Source organism: Zootoca vivipara, chromosome 1 (assembly GCF_963506605.1).
Source record: "Zootoca vivipara chromosome 1, rZooViv1.1, whole genome shotgun sequence".
Lineage (NCBI taxonomy): Eukaryota > Metazoa > Chordata > Lepidosauria > Squamata > Lacertidae > Zootoca > Zootoca vivipara.
In genome coordinates this window covers 4,438,157-4,456,982 of record NC_083276.1, presented here as the reverse complement: position 1 = coordinate 4,456,982, position 18,826 = coordinate 4,438,157, and the positions used below count along the sequence as shown (strand labels likewise).

Here is an 18,826-nt window from a genome sequence, read left to right as displayed (position 1 = left end):
TTAGAACAGGGGGCCCCCAAACTACGGCCCCCGGGCCAGATGCGGCCCATTTGGCCTCCCAATCCGGCCCGCGACGACCCCCGCCGCCCGCTGCCGCTGCCCGCTCTTACGGCGCGCGGCGCGGCGACGATCTTCAAAATCGGCAAAAAATCGCCGAAAATCCTTTGTGCGCATGCGTATGGGCCTCTCCTGACCCAGAAGAGGTCATTTCCGATGCACTTCCAGGTCGGGGGAGGCCCATACGCATGCGCACAAGCGATTTTCGGCGATTTTCGTTCCTATTTATCTACTTGCATTTTGACGTGCTTTCGAACTGCTAGGTTGGCAGGAGCTGGGACCAAGCAACGGGAGCTCACCCCGTCACAGGGATTTGAACTGCTGACCTTCTGATCAGCAAGCCCTAGGCTCAGTGGTTTAACCACAGCACCACCTGGGTCCCTAGTGAGTCATGTAGGAGAGCACATTCCCCTCTCCCCCCCCTCCTTTTTGGATAACAGTTTATTAATTTTCCAAAAATAACAAAAATTAAAAAAACAATAATAATATCCACATTCAGAAATTTAAACCATAAATCTTAATTGACTTCCCTCCACTCCCCCTCCTGGTTCCATTATTTTACTCTTATTCATCATTCCACATCCTTTAAAAAAACACATTCCCCTCGATACAGCAGGAAGCTAGTTTGCAGATTCGTTTGAACCTCTTTAGTTAAGCATTCCAGTCTGGCTTGATCAGACTGAATTCTTCCTGGTGTCCCCTTTGATCCCTCTAAGAAGAATAAAGAATACAGTTGCCATGTCCGTGTGCCCAGGAGGGGCCAGGGCCAAAAGGCACCCCACCCCCCCGACGGCTATCCCTGCGGGGGTCACCCTATTTCATGTAAGTCTTAGGAGCCCCGCCTGGATTGACCACGTGTCACTTCCGGCGGGTGGGCTGGAAGTATTTAGATTGCCCCATGCCCAACCCAAACCTCTTTCATCTGTATTCAATAAAGTTGTGGCCTGTTTTGACCCAACTGAAATGGCCGCTGTGCTCTCATGAAAAAAAAAAACAGCAACGGGATGTCCTGGTTTTCCCGGGTGGCTTGCAGGGTATGAAATGGTTGCAACCTACCCTGAGATCTGCTGGTGAAGAGTGGGGAATCATCATCATCATCATCATTTTATTTGTATGCCGCCTTTCTATAGTTAAAACAATGCTCAAGGCGGCTTACAGCATGACAAGGTTTACATAATTATGAAGAAGAAGAAAAAGAAGAAGAGGAGGAGGAGGAGGAGGAGGAGGAGGAGGAGGAGGAGTTTGGATTTGATATCTTGCATTATCACTACCCTTGTTGTTGTTTAGTCGTTTAGTCGTGTCCGACTCTTCGTGACCCCATGGACCATAGCACACCAGGCACACCTGTCTTCCACTGCCTCCCGCAGTTTGGTCAAACTCATGTCCGTAGCTTCGAGAACACTGTCCAACCATCTCGTCCTCTGTCGTCCCCTTCTCCTAGTGCCCTCCATCTTTCCCAACATCAGGGTCTTACCAGGGAGTCTTCTCTTCTCATGAGGTGGCCAAAGTATTGGAGCCTCAGCTTCACAACCTGTCCTTCCAGTGAGCACTCAGGGCCGATTTCCTTCAGAATGGATAGGTTTGATCTTCTTGCAGTCCATGGGACTCTCAAGAGTCTCCTCCAGCACCATAATTCAAAAGCATCAATTCTTCGGCGATCAGCCTTCACTACCCTAAGGAGTCTCAAAGCGGCTAACATTCTCCTTTCCCTTCCTCTCCCACAACAAACACTCTGTGAGGTGGGTGGGGCTGAGAGACTTCAGAGAAGTGTGACTAGCCCAAGGTCACCCAGCAGCTGCATGTGGAGGAGCAGGGAATCGAACCCGGTTCACCAGATAACAAGTCCACCGCTCTTAACCACTACACCACGCTGTGCTTATAACAAAAGTCATAAGCAATAAATGAAACACATCAAAAAGTACACAACCAAATGGAAAACAATTTCCACATGAATCATAAAACCTAAAACGAAGAATGCAGCATTAATATCAATCACAATTTAAAATGACATAGATAAAAAATAAAAGCAAATTCAAAAACAAAAACGGAGCCCTCTCTGCCCAGCAGGAGCAGCCCTTCATGGAGCCAGCCAGGCCTGCCCCAAGCCAGGTGGCGAGAAGCAGGGCAGGGCCCTTCAGGCTCCCAGCAGGTCAGTGATGGGCAGCAGCAGCAGTATATAGTAGTAGTAAAGGTAAAGGGACCCCTGACCATTAGGTCCAGTCACGGATGACTCTGGGGTTGCAGCACTCATCTCGCTCTATAGGCCGAGGGAGCCGGCATTTGTCCGCAGACAGCTTCCGGGTCATGTGGCCAGCATGACTAAGCCGCTTCTGGCGAACCAGAGCAGCACACGGAAACGCCGTTTACCTTCCCACCAGAGCGGTCCCTATTTATCTACTTGCACTTTGACGTGCTTTCGAACTGCTAGGTTGGCAGGAGCTGGGACCGAACAACGGGAGCTCACCCCATCGAGGGGATTCGAACTGCCGACCTTCTGATCGGCAAGCCCTAGGCTCACTGGTTTAACCCACAGCGCCACCCGAGATCTTTATATAGTAGTAGTAGTCAGGTTCTATTGGCGTATCTGCTCTTGTTACTTGAAGAGTTGGTCCCCTGACGCATCTTCCCCCATCCTGTTTCAGCGCTCGATAAGCTTGAGGAGGCACCCAGCCATGGCGTTCAAGTGGCAGCTTCTGAAGTGACTGCCTTCCTGCTCAAGAAGTGGGGCGGGGATCTGCCGAAGAGGAGGGTTGCCGGCCGAAGCAGGAGCAGCATCACCCAAAGGTCTGCCCCCATCTGGGTGCAACCGAGCACCATCACGGAAGTCCCTTCTGTCGAAGAACTCTTCGAGTGAGGTTGGTGCCGTAAGTACCTCTTGCAGCGTTTGGAGAACCACCTTTCAATCCACGCATGAACCCGGGAGGCAACTGGGAAGTTTGCACTGGCATTCAGAATTTGCAGAGATCAAATTCCTTGAGCATCCCTCTTTGGAAGCAAGAAGGCAGGGGAGAGAGGAAGGGGGAATGCAATGGTTGTTGTTGTTTCAAGATTGGTTTGGTTGTATTAAAAATCGTCTAGAATCATCCTTCAGATACCATTAAGTTGTTGTTGTTGTTGTTGTTGATGATGATGATGATGATTTATTTATACCCCACCCATCTGACTGGGTTTCCCCAGCCACTGTAGGGACACGGGGGGCGGTGTGGTCTAAGCCATTGAGCCTCTTGGGTTTGCCGATCAGAAGGTTGGATGTTTGAATCCCTGCGATGGAGCGAGCTTGCCCTGCTTTCCTTTGGACCCCATCAGCGAGGCCGAGAGGGGGATCTTGACATCTGGGCAGCCCAGACACGCTGCCCAGGCGTGTGCCCCGAGGAGGTCACTTCAGTGCTGCTAACCCAGCAGTTTGACTTCACCCTCAGAGGTGAACTCCATTGTCTCTTGTGGCATGCGGTTGTCACAAGAGCCAGGAGATGGCAGCAGTGCACTTACTATCCTGGAACGAATCCCTTGCTTGCCTTCTGTTCCCTTGAAAGGGGCCTATCTGCACCAAGAAGTTCTCACAGAGCTGCCATTTGAAATTTCTTGCAATTACACCATCTTATATTTATTTTTCCTCAAAAAAACTTACTGTGGCTTATTTTAAGGGGATGTCTTATTTTTTTCCCCTCCTCCTCCTCCTGCCGCGGCCGGCATTGCTGCTGCACCTATCACTATTGTCAGGGGTTGTTAGGGCTACTCCTGAGTAATGACCTTCCACATACTTGTCTTTTAAAAGTCTTTATTGGTGCATGTTATTTACAGTGTAGTGAGCTGTCAGTTTCATGTCTTCTCATTCCGTTTCAGAATCCAGCACTGCCCCTTTACGCGACTTTGACCAACATAAAAGCCTCGGCACAGTGAATCTCCTCCCCTTTCTCCTCCTCTACGATCCGTTTTTCCCTGTCCCCCCTTTCCGCCTCTCTCTCTTCCCGCCTGTGGAGCAGGGGCTCTCTCATGCTGCCGGAGATCTGGCACTCTTTCTCCGTTTCCTGACTAGCCCCTTCAGACCCCGCACTTTCCCCGCACTTGGGGACGAACTGCTCCTGATGAGAGGGGGAGGTTCTCTATAATCTCTCCCCCTTACAACTATGTCTTATTTTCGGGGTATGGCTTATATTCCTTGAATGCTTGAAAATCCTGCTAGGGCTTATTTTATGACTACATCTTAAAATAGGGGGAACAGGGTAGTGAGTGGAATGTGGTCTAAGCACCAGGCTAAGCACCATTAAACTCCAAAGGTCTTACCTTTGAGTAGACTGTGCAGCATTGCACCGTTAGACCTTTGCCTCCAGGTAAGTCTACGAGTGCAGGAAATCCATTATCCTAAATAGGCCACTAGTCAACTCCCTTCTCCAGGGGCTACTGCTTGTGTGGTCAAAGCTGCACCATTCACCCGCAAGTGAGAATGATAGAAAACTCAGAGAAACCCAGCCATTCACAGTAGCACACAAAATATTTGGGGGCCAGGGAAATTCACCAAAGAGCAGGCAAACCCCCAACGCCCCAACCAGGAATGAGCATGCTCAGTGGCCAGCGGATGCTGGAAAGATAGTCGGAAAACCACAGAGGAGAGGGAACGGAATGGAGTCGCCTGGAAATGGGCATAGCTGAGTGGCTGGCTGGAAACAGAGCCCTCCATGCTGTATTCATTTGGGTGCAGGTCCCACTTTTCTGTCTCTGAATCCATTTTTCAGGCAGTGTATCATCGCTTATGAAACCAAGACACCACCTGTCAGGCAGGCTGGTGAAACGCCAGTGTTTGTGCTGATTGACAGTTGGGTGGGGAACAAAAAACCAGGGGAGAGTGTCCTGGAAGGGTGACAGGGTGCCAGCCAGCCACACAGTATTGTTCCGCACTCGTACAAAATGGATCCTTTACTGAGGCAGTGCCTACCCTCGGAACTCCCTGCCAATTGACATCAGGGAGGAGCCTTTGCTGTATTCTTTTCAGCACCTGCTTAAAACATTTTTGTTTAGGCAAGGCTATCCAGGCATGCAGACGTTGGTGTGTTTTAATCTCTCTTTAGTTTTAATTGTTTCAACTTGGGTTAAAGATTTCTTGGTTTACAAAAGTACGTGCAATGTCTCTTTTTCCAAGTTGCATTTTCTACAGATCAGCTTCATTTGCTGAGACATGAGTGTTACATTAGGAAGAAAAGGGGGGAAGAGGTGGAGGGGGGGGCATGGTGAGTGGGGGTGGAGTCAGGGGCCAATATTTCTATCTTACTTAATGTATGTGTGGGGTTTTGTGTCAGCGTTGCTTGTGCAAGTTCTCTTTGCCATTCGCTTGTGCTCCTTTGGTGGTGAGAGAGGTTGGGGTTGGCCATGAGTGTGGTTGTCCATTTGTGATTGGCTATGATGGTCTTTGTTTTCATGTGTGCGTGGGGTGTGTGTGTGTGTGTGTGTGTGTGTGTGTTTGAATCAGGCTAGCCATATTGACTCATATGATGTTGGGGGATTCTTGTCGTTGTCTTGTTGGGCTGTGTATGTGAAAAAGGGGAGCCATACCGGGGTGAAGGCGTCTTCTTCCATTTGTCCCCATGTCAGTTTCAGTTTATTGGTTAATTTTTCTAATAAGGCTGTTTCCCATACTATTTGGTACCATTGGTCCATGCTTACTCCTGGCAGCTCTCTCCAGAGTCTGGCTATGATTTTTATGGCTGCTCACAGTAGGTGGGTTATGAGTTCTTTGTGATGTGTGTGGGCATTGTTGTTTTGGAAGATGTTTAGTAGGGCCAATTCTCGGGTGATTTCTAATACTTGGACGTTCTTAACTGTTTTTATTGGCCATTGTAAATCACTTAGAGGCATGTGCATTTTGTTCAACCAGTGAACCAACCAACCAGTGAACAAGACAACCCAGTGATACAAGGTCTTGAGACAGACCCACTAATAATAATAATAATAATAATAATAATAATAATAATAATAATAATAATTTATTTTTATTTTTATCAAATATATTTCTTAAATTTTATAACAACAAACGGAAAAAACAAATCACTACATATAACATATAAACATACAAAACTGCAAAAAATACAATCAAGAAAAGATAAACAACAAAGAAGAAAGGGGGGGGAAGAGAAAGAGAAAAAATTTTTTAACCATATAATTCTTAATCCAAATCCAATACTGTTGATTTCCTCATTCCTCCTCCCACTGCAATACATTGTAAATCTTCTTTAGTAATTTCTACTTCTTATCCTTTATCTTATTTTCCATTAAAACTAACTTGATTCTATACCTTTTATATCCTTATCTTAAAACTTAACACATATTCCACCTCTTTTTATTCTAACTTTTAATCCCTCTACATATTAATATCTACAACCTCTCTGTACCTCCTTCACTCAATTGGTTCTATCCTATTATATGCTTATTCTTTAAATAAACTTCGAATTTCCTCCAATCCTCTTCCACCGCTTCTTCACTCCGGTCCCGAAGTAATTTATTATTTATACCCCGCCCATCTGGCTGGGTTTCCCCAGCCACTCTGGGAAACTCCCAACAGTATATTAAAACCACGATAAAACATCAAACGTTAAAAACCTCCCATTAAAAACTTTAACATAAGAGGTGGTGGCCTGGGCGAGGGTCTTCTCCGTGGTGGCCCCAAAGTTGTGGAACTTTGTGTCTGCCACCCTCATTGTGCAGCTTTTGGAGAATGTTGAAGATGCCCCTCTTTCCCTGGCTTTTGACACTTGAGGTGGATATTTTTGGGACCCACCTTTTTAAAAATTAAATTGCTGTTTTATTTTAAATTGCATTGGAGAATATTTTTTTTAAGAAAAGTAGCTGGAGGGGAGCCCTGCTGGATCAGGCCCAGGGACCGTCTTGTACAGAGTCCTTCCCACGGAGTGGTCAGCCAAATGTTTCAGGGAGGGTCACATGCAAGCCATGGAAGACAACAGCTCTTTTTGCTCAGAAACTAAGCTGCTCCTCTGGGCTGACATTGTTCAAAATATTGCATCATCCCTATATGTAAATGGCCTTGTAATAAGTCTTGTCGAACACCGCCATCGATGACTCGGTTAACGGAGAGGCGATGTATTTTCGATCCAGCTGGCAGTGTCTGCCGCAAGCTTCAAAACAGGCAAATGAAATACAGATTTGCAAAAAGGAGAGGAAACTTTGGGGATTGTTTGGAGGGAGGGGTGGAAATTTCTCCAATTCGTGTATATTATACAAGTGCATAAATTTGGATTTCCAGTGCCAAAAGCGGATAGCTCTGCTCAAACCACACATTTGTCTGTACAGTGGGCTTCCATTTTACATGAGAGTTCAGTTCTGGGGGTCCGCGTGCAAATTGTGCAATGTCAGAAACCTCCGGGAATCCCCACCCCACCTCCCGAGTAAGATTGTCTTCCATAAATACGATTTTAACAATGAATCCGTAAGTGACTGTGGAGGCCAATTCTAGACCCACACGTCCTTCCACAGTGGGGACATTGGTTTCCTGGTGGGAGTTGATCACGGTGTGGATTTGCCAAGTGTGCCTTCCTCTTAGCACATTTCTCCCTTGCGTCCTGAGATCGAGTGTCTTCAAAGCCCATGACACCTTTGGTGAAGGCTGTTCTCCAACTGGAGCGCTTGCAGGCCAGTGTTTCCCAGTTGATGGTGTTCATACTACATTTTTTAAGATTTGCCTTGAGACAGTCTTTAACCCTCTTTTGTTGCCCACCAGCACTACGCTTTCCATTTTTAAGTTCGGAACAGAGTAGTTGCTTTGGAAGACAATACTGTATAAGCATCCACATAACACGACCAGTCCAACGAAGTTGATGTTGAAGAATCATTGCTTCAACACCGGTAATCTTTGCTTCTTCCAGTACAATGGCATTAGTTTGCCTGTCTTCCCAAGTGATGTGTAAAATTTTTCGGAGACACCGTTGATGGAATCTTTCGAGGAGTTGGAGATGGCATTTATAAGTGATCCATGTTTCACAAGCATATAGTAGGGTTGGTAGTACAATAGCTTTGTAAACAAGCATTTTGGTTTCCCTGCGAATGTCCCGGTCCTCAAACACTCTGCGCTTCAATCAGGAGAAAGCCGCACTCGCAGAGCTCAAGCGATGGTGGATTTCGCCTAAACTGTGACCAATAAGTGAAAGTGGAAGGAGAGGGAAAGTTTCGTTGCACATGTAGAAGTTCTCACGTCAACAAGATGATTTTGTTAGCTGCAGCTCAAAACGTTAGCAGGATTAGAATAAATTTAGCAGTAGAATTATAAACTGAGAAAAAATCTGGAAAAGAAAGAATAAGGAATAATTAGAATATGCAGCAGTAAAGGAAAACTGAAAAGAACCATGTTAAGCGTAGGGTTTGCTTTCTTTGATGTGTGTGAATGTTGTAAAATTGAAAATGATAAATAAAATTTATTTATTTTTAAGAAAAACAAAAAACCATTCCATGCATTCCTAGGAATTATTTTCTAAAACCTCATTTCAGAACACAACTTAATGCCAGGCCACCTTCTGTAACTCTGGCCAGAAGTGAATGGTCCCATCTGACATTTTTTCACATATGGTGGGATTGTAAAATTATAAAGAAATATTGGGAAATGATCTATAATGAAATGAAGAAGATGTTTAAAATAACCTTTGTAAAAAAAAAAAACCCAGAAGCTTTCCTACTAGGTATTACAAGAGCGGACTTACCAAGATCAAAAAAGAACTTATTTATGTCTGCAACTACAGCCGCATGGACACTTTTAGCACAACTTTGGAAAGAAGAAGGTGTCCCAGCTAAAGAAAATTGGCAAGTTAAATTAATGGAATATGCTGAAATGGCAAAATTGACACTAAGAGGAAGAGGCGACAACGAATTTAAGGAAGAGTGGAAGATGTTTGTTGCATATATACAGAAACATCGTACACAGGTTTATACATTAGCAGGATTTTAGGACTACTTGTAATTGTGTTATGAATGGACATTCAGTTTAAATGGTTTTCAAACTTCACAATGGACATGTGGTATGTTGATACATAATGAAATCAAGGAAGGAACTAGGGGGAAAGTCAATTTGTTTTGTTTTGATTTTGTATTTTTGTTGCTTTTATTTTTGTTATTTTTGGAAAATTAATAAAATGTTATCAAAAAACCAAAACAGAAGTGACTGGTCCCATCAGTCCATGCTCACTTTATAGCCTCATCTCAACATTTCAACATTGTGATTGTGTTTTTGCTCCCGGTCACAATAGTCCGCCCTTTGCTTTAATCCTATTAATTCTACGGTATCTGAACTTGATCAACTGCCCTGTCATTTCTTTGCTGGTGCACTTCTCACACCTCCACTCCCTCCACCTGTCTGAATCGAAGCTCTTTATCTCCTTGAGGAAACAATGAGAATCTGCAATGGGACTTGTCAGCAGGCGCCAAAGTACAGCTACAATTGCCATTAGCAGAGCTGGGCAGAGATCCAGGGGGCTATTTGGGTAAGCCCAGTGGGGTTTCTTGCTCCATCCTCTTAACTGAAGATGACGGGGATTGAACTCCAGACCCCCTGCATGCAAAATGATTGCTCTATCACGGAGCTGTGCTTGGGGAGAACCTCTTAGCTTCAAAACTGATTTGTCACGTAGCATGAAGGACCGCCATCCAAGGAGCAACAGCTTAAAGCAGCTCTCCACAACCTGTTGCTCTCTGAGTATTTTTAAATAGAGAGTGTCTTGGTGCTGGAGGAGACTCTTGAGAGTCCCATGGACTGCAAGAAGATAAAACCTATCCATTCTTAAGGAAATCAGCCCTGAGTGCTCCCTGGGAGGACAGATCGTGAAGCTGAGGCTCCAATACTTTGGCCACCTCATGAGAAGAGAAGAATCCTTGGAAAAGACCCTGATGTTGGGAAAGATGGAGGGCACTAGGAGAAGGGGACGACAGAGGACAAGATGGTTGGGCAGTGTTCTTGAAGCTACGAACATGAGTTTGACCAAACTGCGGGAGGCAGTGGAAGACAGGAGTGCCTGGCGTGCTATGGTCCATGGGGTCACGAAGAGTCGGACATGACTAAACGACTAAACAACAACAACAGTCTTGGTTCTCAAACTTAATCAGTTCCGGAAGTCCGTTCCAAAACCAAAGTATTCCAAAACCAAAGGCACACTTTCCCATAGAAAGTCGTGCAAAACTGATTAATCCGTTCCAGACTTTTAAAAACGGCAATTTAACATGAATTTTACTATCTAATGAGACCACTGATCCATAAACGAAAGCAATAAACAATGTACTGCCGTCACACAACTAATCAGTAGCTGAACTGGGTTCCACACAGTCACAAGAACAAAACAAAAAAGCCGCAAAAACAAAAACGCAAAAGAAATAGCAAAAACAGGCAGACCTCACTATGCTTATCACTTTTGCTGTATTTTTATGATATGACTGCTTTAAGGTTTTATTACATTCAAGCAGGGCTATCTGTGGCTACTGGAAAGACGTGGGTGGCGCTGTGGTCTAAACCACTGAGCCTAGGGCTTCCCAATCAGAAGGTCGGTGGTTCGAATCCCCGCGATGGGGTGAGCTCCCATTGCTCAGTCCCTGCTCCTGCCAACCTAGGAGTTTGAAAGCACACCAAAAAAGTGCAAGTAGATAAATAGGTACTGCTCTAGCGGGAAGGTAAACGGAGTTTCCATGCGCTGCTCTGGTTTCGCCAGAAGCGTCTTAGTCCTGCTGGCCACATGGCCCGGAAAAAACTGTCTACGGACAAACACTGGCTCTCTTGGCCTATAAAGCGAGATGAGCACCGCAACCCCAGAGTTGTCCGCGACTGGACCTAATGGTCAGAGCAGGGCTGGCTCTAGGTGTAGGCTGGGTGGCGCAGGGTGCTAGGGCGCCGGCCCGGCAGGGGGCGCCGTGCTGCGCCCTGCACCTGCCCACCAGCCGCACCAAGAAACGGGGCGGAGCGGGGGCACCGGAGCAATCTCGGCACCACGGCGCCAGGGCGCGTGACACGCTTGAGACAGCCCTGGGTCAGAGATCCCTTTACCTTTACCTTTACAGTGGTGCCTCGCTAGACGAATTTAATTCGTTCCGACGGTCAATTTGTCCAACGAAAAATTCGTCTTGTGAGGCACCGTTTCCCATAGGAACGCATTAAAAGTTAATTAATGTGTTCCTATGGGAAACGGGGGACTGGCAGCAGTGGTGGTGCTTGCTCGCTTGGCTCCCTGGAAGGCAGGCAGACAGGCGGCAACAGCCCCACAGTTGTCCTTGCTGTCGGCGGCAGGGGGACAGGAACGAAGGAGGAGAAAGCAGCCCTTTCTCCTCCTTCGTTCCTCTCCCCACCACCGCCGACAGAAAGCACAGATCCCGGGACCTGTCTTTGCTGTCGGCGGCGGGGGAGGGGGGAGAGGAACGAAGGAGAAAGCAGCCCTTTCTCCTCCTTCATTCCTCTCCCCCCCCCCCCCGCCGACAGAAAGCACAGATCCCGGGGTTGCTGGCTCTGTCGGGCGGGGGGAGGGAGAAACGGAGGACCAATCCGATCCTCTCCTTCTCCCTCCCCCTGCCCGCCAGAGCCGAAGTGCGGCGGTGCAGCGGCGTTTCACCGCCTGCCTTCCCCAAGCCAAGGGGAAGGCAGGCGGCAAAAAGCCCATGACTGTGCGGGGTTTTTCGCACTGCCGCGCTTCGGCTTCGTCCCCTGGAGCCGAAGCCCGGCGGTGTGAAAGCGAAAAGCCCCCTGACACACAGCTGCTTGCCTTCGCAGCCCCCGCACTGCCGCACTTGGGCTCTGTCCCCCGGAGCCGAAGTGCGGCGGTGTGGGGGTGTTTTGCCGCCTGCCTTCCCCAAGCCAAGGGGAAGGCAGGCGGCAAAAAGCCCTGGCAATTTTTCGCTGCACGCTGGACTTTGCAGTCGGAGGTTCATTTTTCTATGGCCACTCTTTGCAAGATGAAGCGGCGGCCATAGAAAACCTTGTCGTCTTGCGAGGCAACCTCCAATCGCAAAATCCATTCGTCTAGCGAAGAATTCGTCTTACAGGGCATTCGTTAAGCGAGGCACCACTGTACTAGCCAGAATGGTTCTGCTCTTCCACAGTTGGAAGCAGTGGCACTTCTGAATGCCAGTTTCTGGAAACCACAGAAGGAGACAGGGCTCAAGTGCTCCTTGCAGGCTTCCAACAGGCATCTAGTTGGCAACTGTGACAACAACCTGCTAGACTATGTGGGCCACTGGCCTGCTTCAGCAAGCTCTTAGGTTCTTCGGTGTTGTATCCAAAGGGGTGAGAGGAGCCGCTCCCGTCGGAAACAGTGGTTTCAGCTCTTTGCAAACTTCTGGAGAGGTTTGCAGTTCATCCCCTGCAGTCAAGAATGCCTTTGTTGCAAAGGCAGGAAGAGAGCAGGTCCCCATATGTTTGCCTTGATGAACTGGCATGGTAATTTGCTCGGTGTAGCAGAAAACGCTGCACTTTCCCATTCCTGTCTCCCTTTATGAATTGCGCATCCTCAGAGGACGTGGCCAAGGTCAGGTGTGCAATGGTGAGAGACTGGGAGGCTTCTCACGTACTGCACCATGCAGAAACTGGAAGGGAAATAAACCACAGATCTTTTAGGAACACAGTGCAGAAGCTGACCTCTTAACTGAAGGACCAAGTAATCTTCAGATCAGAATATGGAACATTTAGCATCACACACTTCTAGGGGTTCTTCATAGAATCATAGAATTGTAGGGCTGGAAGGGATGCCCAAGTGTTATTTACTCCAACCCCTTGCAATCTAATGAATCTTTGTTTTAAAAACCTCCACTGAAGGAGAGTCCACCACCTTCCAAGGAGGCCCATTCCACTATCAAACAGCTTTTACCATCAGAAAGTTCTTCCTAACATTTAGCTGGACTCTCCTTTCTTGTCATTTGAGTCCATGGGATCTGACCGTCCAGAGCAGCTGAAAACACGCCTGCACCCACCATCCATGAGACAGTCCTTTGGATATTGGAAGATGACCGTCATAGCATCTCTCAGTCTTCTCCAGGCTCATCCCCAACTCCATCAACCGTTCCTCATAAGGCTTGGTCTCCAGACCATTTACTATCTTGGCCGCCTTCCTCTGCATGCGTCCATATGTTGGGATATAGTCAAGTAAAGCTACTATATCAAGGGGCTACCTCTATAGAATGCTTTGTGTGGCTTAATCCAGCCCTGGATGCTCATCTGCATCAAGAACGGGTGATGCTCCTAGAATCATAGAATCAAAGAGTTGGAAGAGACCACAAGGGCCATCCAGTCCAACCCCCTGCCAAGCAGGAAACACCATCAAAGCATTCTTGACATATGCCTGTCAAGCCTCTGCTTAAAGACCTCCAAAGAAGGAGACTCCACCACACTCCTTGGTAGCAAATTCCACTGCCAAACAGCTCTTACTGTCAGGAAGTTCTTCCTAATGTTTAGGTGGAATCTTCTTTCTTGTAGCTTGAATCCATTGCTCCATGTCCGCTTCTCTGGAGCAGCAGAAAACAACCTTTCTCCCTCCTCCATATGACATCCTTTCATATATTTGAACATGGCTATCATATCACCCCTTAACCTTCTCTTCTCCAGGCTAAACATACCCAGCTCCCTAAGCCGTTCCTCATAAGGCATCGTTTCCAGGCCTTTGACCATTTTGGTTGCCCTCCTCTGGACACGTTCCAGCTTGTCAGTATCCTTCTTGAAATGTGGTGCCCAGAACTGGACACAGTACTCCAGGTACTCCAGGTGAGGTCTGACCAGAGCAGAATACAGTGGTACTATTACTTCCCTTGATCTAGATGCTATACTCCTGCTCATCTGCTTTGTTGGCAGATGGCAGGGAATGTCTTGGGTAACCACCTCCAGAGCTCATCCTTTGGGTTTGCCAGGTGACTGGGTCAAGACAGACAGGTTTGGACTTCGCAAGAGTGCCTGAGTCATCTTGTGTCATCTTCTAACCGGGTGAATGAAAGCTTCTTTTTTAGGATCACTAAGGCAAGACAGAACCTGCTCTCTAGCAGACAAAACTGACAACATGCAGGGTGGTTTTATTGTCCTTGGTAGTAAACTGGCTTGGCTCTCTTGCAATGGAACCCAACCCATGCAGTCAAGTCCTAGTTGCTATCAGCAGATGCCTCCGGTGACAGCCATACACATGGCTTTCATCAAGATGACATCTAGCCCAGCATCCTGTTCTCACAGTGGCCAAGCAGATGCCCCTGGGAAGCCTGCAAGTAGGACCAAGTGTCAGGGACTGGACTGAGGAGGAATGGTGGGAGCCCTGCCCCCTTTTCTGAACCTTCCCAAGGGTATTATTGATTTAGAACAGTAGTTTGCAGAAGGGCATAGTCCAGAGGGGGAAAGCTGGAAAATACTGGGTGAGGGAAAGCTACAAGAGGAAACGGCAGTAGAGAGACAGCTGGCAGATTCAGTGTCCTTGGACAGCATTCCTTAACCCCCCCCCCTTTTTGCCTACGACTAGACAGGCTTGGAAAGTGATAGAACAGAAAGTGCAACGGCAACAAGTTTAGATTACCCTAATTAGGAGTGATATAGATTGATGGGGGCGAAGGGGGTAAACCTTTACTAGGAGCAATGCCATTTTTAGAGAGAGATGCATTCCTTTGTTTCTCACTGCGAAGAAGGCTCCTTTTGTTTGATCTGCTTATTTACTGCCACCGAGGGAGGGATCTGATTTCCCAGAAGCCGGACACCAAGCCACGCAAGGATCTTTGCAGAGCTCCAAGCCATATTGGATTGTGTGATGACTATCAACTTGAAGGAGAATTAGACAAATTGGTGGCCATTAAGGCTCTCAATGGCTATTTACCATGATGTCTATGCTGTGCCAACTCCTAGGGGCCGAGGTTGGGGGGCTGGGGGCCCGCAAGGTTGACAACCATTGCCATTCAAATGGGGTGTGTGTGTGTGCTGCATCTTGTGATTGATTGTGTGGGGTGGGGATTACCTGCCCCCCCCCAATGTTTTATTCAAGTTGGCACCCCCGCTGTGCCTCCACAGTTGGAGGAAGCAATGCTTCCGAATACCAGATGCCAGAAACCGCAGGAGGGGAGAGGGTTCATGTGCTCAAATTCTGCTTGCATGCTTCCTGGAGGTATCCAGCTGGCCACTGTGAGAACAGGATACTGATCCAGCAGGCTTGTCTTATGTTCTTAGGCTCCCCTTGTAACTACAATGACTATATTCGAGGCTGTAAAGGGGACCCAGGTGGCACTGTGGGTTAAACCACTGAGCCTAGGGCTTGCTGATCAGAAGGTCAGCGGTTCGAATCCCTGTGACGGGGTGAGCTCCCGTTGCTCGGTCCCAGCTCCTGCCAACCTAGCAGTTCGAAAGCACGTCAAAATGCAAGTAGATAAATAGGAACCGCTACAGCGGGAAGGTAAACGGCGTTTCCGTGTGCTGCTCTGGTTTGCCAGAAGCAGCTTTGTCATGCTGGCCACATGACCTGGAAGCTCTACGCCGGCTCCCTCGGCCAATAATGCTAGATGAGCGCGCAACCCCAGAGTCGGTCACGACTGGACCTAATGGTCAGGGGTCCCTTTACCCTTTACCTTTATATTCGAGGCTGTATGCTTCCAAACCCCAGCTGCCAAGAATGGCAAGTGAAGGGACTGTTCTTGTGCTCATGTCCTGCTTCCAGGATTCCCATCTGGTTGGCCACTGTGAAATTGGGATGCTGAACTAGGCGGGCCCCTGGCCTGATTCAGCAGCAGCCAGGGTTTCTTAAGTTCTCAAATCACCTCCTCACTCATTGCTCCTCTTCAAGATAAACAGCCACGGCAAAAAAGAATCTGGCCTTGCAACATCCACAAGTAAACAGAAAAGCTTTCGGGCCTTGCATCAATTTCCAGACAAACCATGTAATCTCGCAAGGAACTGCTAGTCATACCACATATCTATCATTGGGCTCTGAATGAATGGTTGTATTTCTCAAAATTATGCTCTGGTGGAGAGTTTTCGGCTGTCAACAAACCAGCTGTGCTTACCGATTTCACCACAATGATGCCATTGTAGGTCGCACCCACCCCACCCTCAATGTTGTGATAAGGATGCCCTGCTGGGTGTTTACTTTAGGACACGAGCTCTTCAATGGGGGTAGGGAATGAAGGCTTCTTCTCCCCCTTTGAAAAGGTCTTTGACAAACCATCTCAGTTCTCTTTCTGGGCATGTCTTCACTACCTTTCCACTCCAAACCATTTCTTCCTTTCTTTCAAAAGGATTGGATTTCTGGTACGTAGTGACAAATATATAACATCCGCCAACCCTCAAACCATACAAACTACCCAAATACCCAGCATAGAGGTTCTTGGGGAACAGTACGAAAGTTGCTCTATCCATCCATGGGTGATATGATAGCCATGTTCAAATATATGAAAGGATGTCATATGGAGGAGGGAGAAAGATTGTTTTCCGCTGCTCCAGAGAAGCGGACACGGAGGAATGGATTCAAACTACAGTACAAGAAGAAGATTCCACCTAAACATTAGAAAGAACTTCCTGACAGTAAGAGCTGTTTGGCAGTGGAATTTGCTACCAAGGAGTGTGGTGGAGTCTCCTTCTTTAGAGGTCTTTAAGCAGAGGCTTGACAGCCATCTGTCTGGAATGCTTTGATGGTGTTTCCTGCTTGGCAGGGGGTTGGACTGGATGACCCTTGTGGTCTCTTCCAGCTCTATGATTCTATCACAGGCAGACATTCCCAGGGAAGAACATATAAGAAACGCCTGCTGGCAGGCGCGTAGCAAGGGAGGGGCAAAGGGGGCAGACCGCCCCTAGCTCCACTCTGGCGGGGGCAGTGCGCGGGGGCAGCGCATCCGGCCCCTGGCCCGCCCCTCACCTCTTCCGCCATGCAGGAAGAAGCAGAGCACGCTACAGAGCGGGTTGCCGGGCAGCGGCGGCGCTGGCAAACTGTGAGCAAGCTTCTCTGCGGCTTGCTCGCGGTTTGCCGGTGCCACCGCAGCCCGGCAACCTGCTCCATAACAGAGCAGCAGCGCCAACCCAGATGGACTGTGCATGTGTGGACATGCGCAGTCCGTTCTGGCTCGTCCTGGCGCGCGCGTCGTGATGTCACAATGCATGCATCAGGACACATGCCCCGTTCCCAGGGGGTGCCACCCTGGGCAGCCAAGCGGCACCGTTCATCACTGCCTGCTGGATGAGGCCAATGGCCCATCCAGTCCAGGATCCTGTTCTCACAGTGGTCTGTTCTGCCTTGGCCAGAACTCACCTGGAGTCCTGTGCCTGGTTCTGCGCGCCTCAATTTAGGAAGGATATTGACAAGCTGGAACATCTGCAGAGGAGGGCGACCAAGATGATCAGGGTTCTGGAAACCAAACCTTATGAGGAATGGTTGAAGGAGCTGGGTATGTTTAACCTGGAGTAGAGAAGACTAAGAGGTGATATGAGAGCCATCTTCAAATATCTGACAGGGTGAGTTGTTGAACAAGCTGCTCGACGTTTGTGAGTGTTCTGTAATTGACACTCCTGCTATTGGTGTCAGGGGCTCCACAGCCACAAATACAACACCATAGAAATGGGGCTCCCAGCCGGGGATCACTTCCAGAAGAAAGTGCCTGTGAGATGCAGGTGTTTTATCGGAGAGGAAATGTTCTGTCAACTCTCTTCCGACGAGGAAGAGGGCACTTCAGAACTGCTCTCCTGAAATAGCCAAACCAGCTTTATGTATCTGGGCACCCTTTGGAGGTCAAAATATCAGTGCTCCAGAGCTTATCACCCAGAGTGATGATTCAGGTTCTGCATCACACATACTAAAAGGTTATTCACACTCGCCTGCTGTGTCTGGACTTAGCAGCAGTCGGGCATGCAAGTTCTTATCAGGCAGATGCTTCCCAACTCAAATGATCCTGTCTGCAGCTGCTTTGGGACTGCAGAGCAGGATAGAAGCCCCCTCTGGGACTCCTGCTATCCACCAGGTGGAGGACAGAGGTTGCCCTGAGGCTGAAAGCCCCTCTGCCTTCCAGAATGAATATCAAGGCAAGGGGGAGGCCAGCCTGGTCAGATCTATCAGCCAGAGATCTCACCAGATTCCCCTCACCAGATTCCCTCCTTGCATTGTGTTCCCAGTCTGGAATGTGTCCTTGAACTAGACACTGGGATTCCTGGACATTCAAAGAAGCTGGATGTTGGAAGACGTGACTGTGGCAACATAACGACAATGTGATTATGAACTTTGTGTTAATTAGGGGTGCAGACATCGAGATGAATAAAGTTGTTTTTTTTTTAAAAAAAATGGAAGATGGATTGCAGTGGAATGGGAACAGTGCTGTCTTGTTGTTGTTTAGTCGCTTAGTCGTGTGACCCCATGGACCAGAGCATGCCAGGCACTCCTGTCTTGCACTGCCTCCCGCAGTTTGGTCAGACTCATGTTGGTCGCTTCAAGAACACTGTCCAACCATCTCATCCTCTGTCGTCCCCTTCTCCTTGTGCCCTCCAACTTTCCCAACATCAGGGTCTTTTCCAGGGAGTCTTCTCTTCTCATGAGGTGGCCAAAGTATTGGAGCCTCAGCTTCACGATCTGTCCTTCCAGGGAGCACTCAGGGCTGATTTCCTTAAGAATGGAGAGGTTTGATCTTCTTGCAGTCCATGGGACTCTCAAGAGTCTCCTCCAGCACCATAATTCAAAAGCATCAATTCTTCGGCGATCAGCCTTCTTGATGGTCCAGCTCTCACTTCCATACATCACTACTGGGAAAACCATAGCTTTAACTATACGGACCTTTGTAGGCAAGGTGATGTCTCTGCTTTTTAAGATGC

General features: G+C 48.1%; 1 protein-coding gene across 1 annotated transcript in view; it reads left to right on the top strand.

Moving 5' to 3' along the window:
• Positions 1–4,917, top strand: part of LOC118097780 (maestro heat-like repeat-containing protein family member 2B) — a 64,050-nt gene extending 59,133 nt beyond the window's left edge. Inside the window, exons 36-37 of the mRNA XM_060275445.1 lie at positions 2,700–2,907; positions 4,791–4,917. Coding sequence (XP_060131428.1) covers positions 2,700–2,907; positions 4,791–4,917 — 335 coding nt within the window. The remainder of the gene's footprint in view (positions 1–2,699; positions 2,908–4,790) is intronic.
• Positions 4,918–18,826: the final 13,909 nt, after the last annotated feature.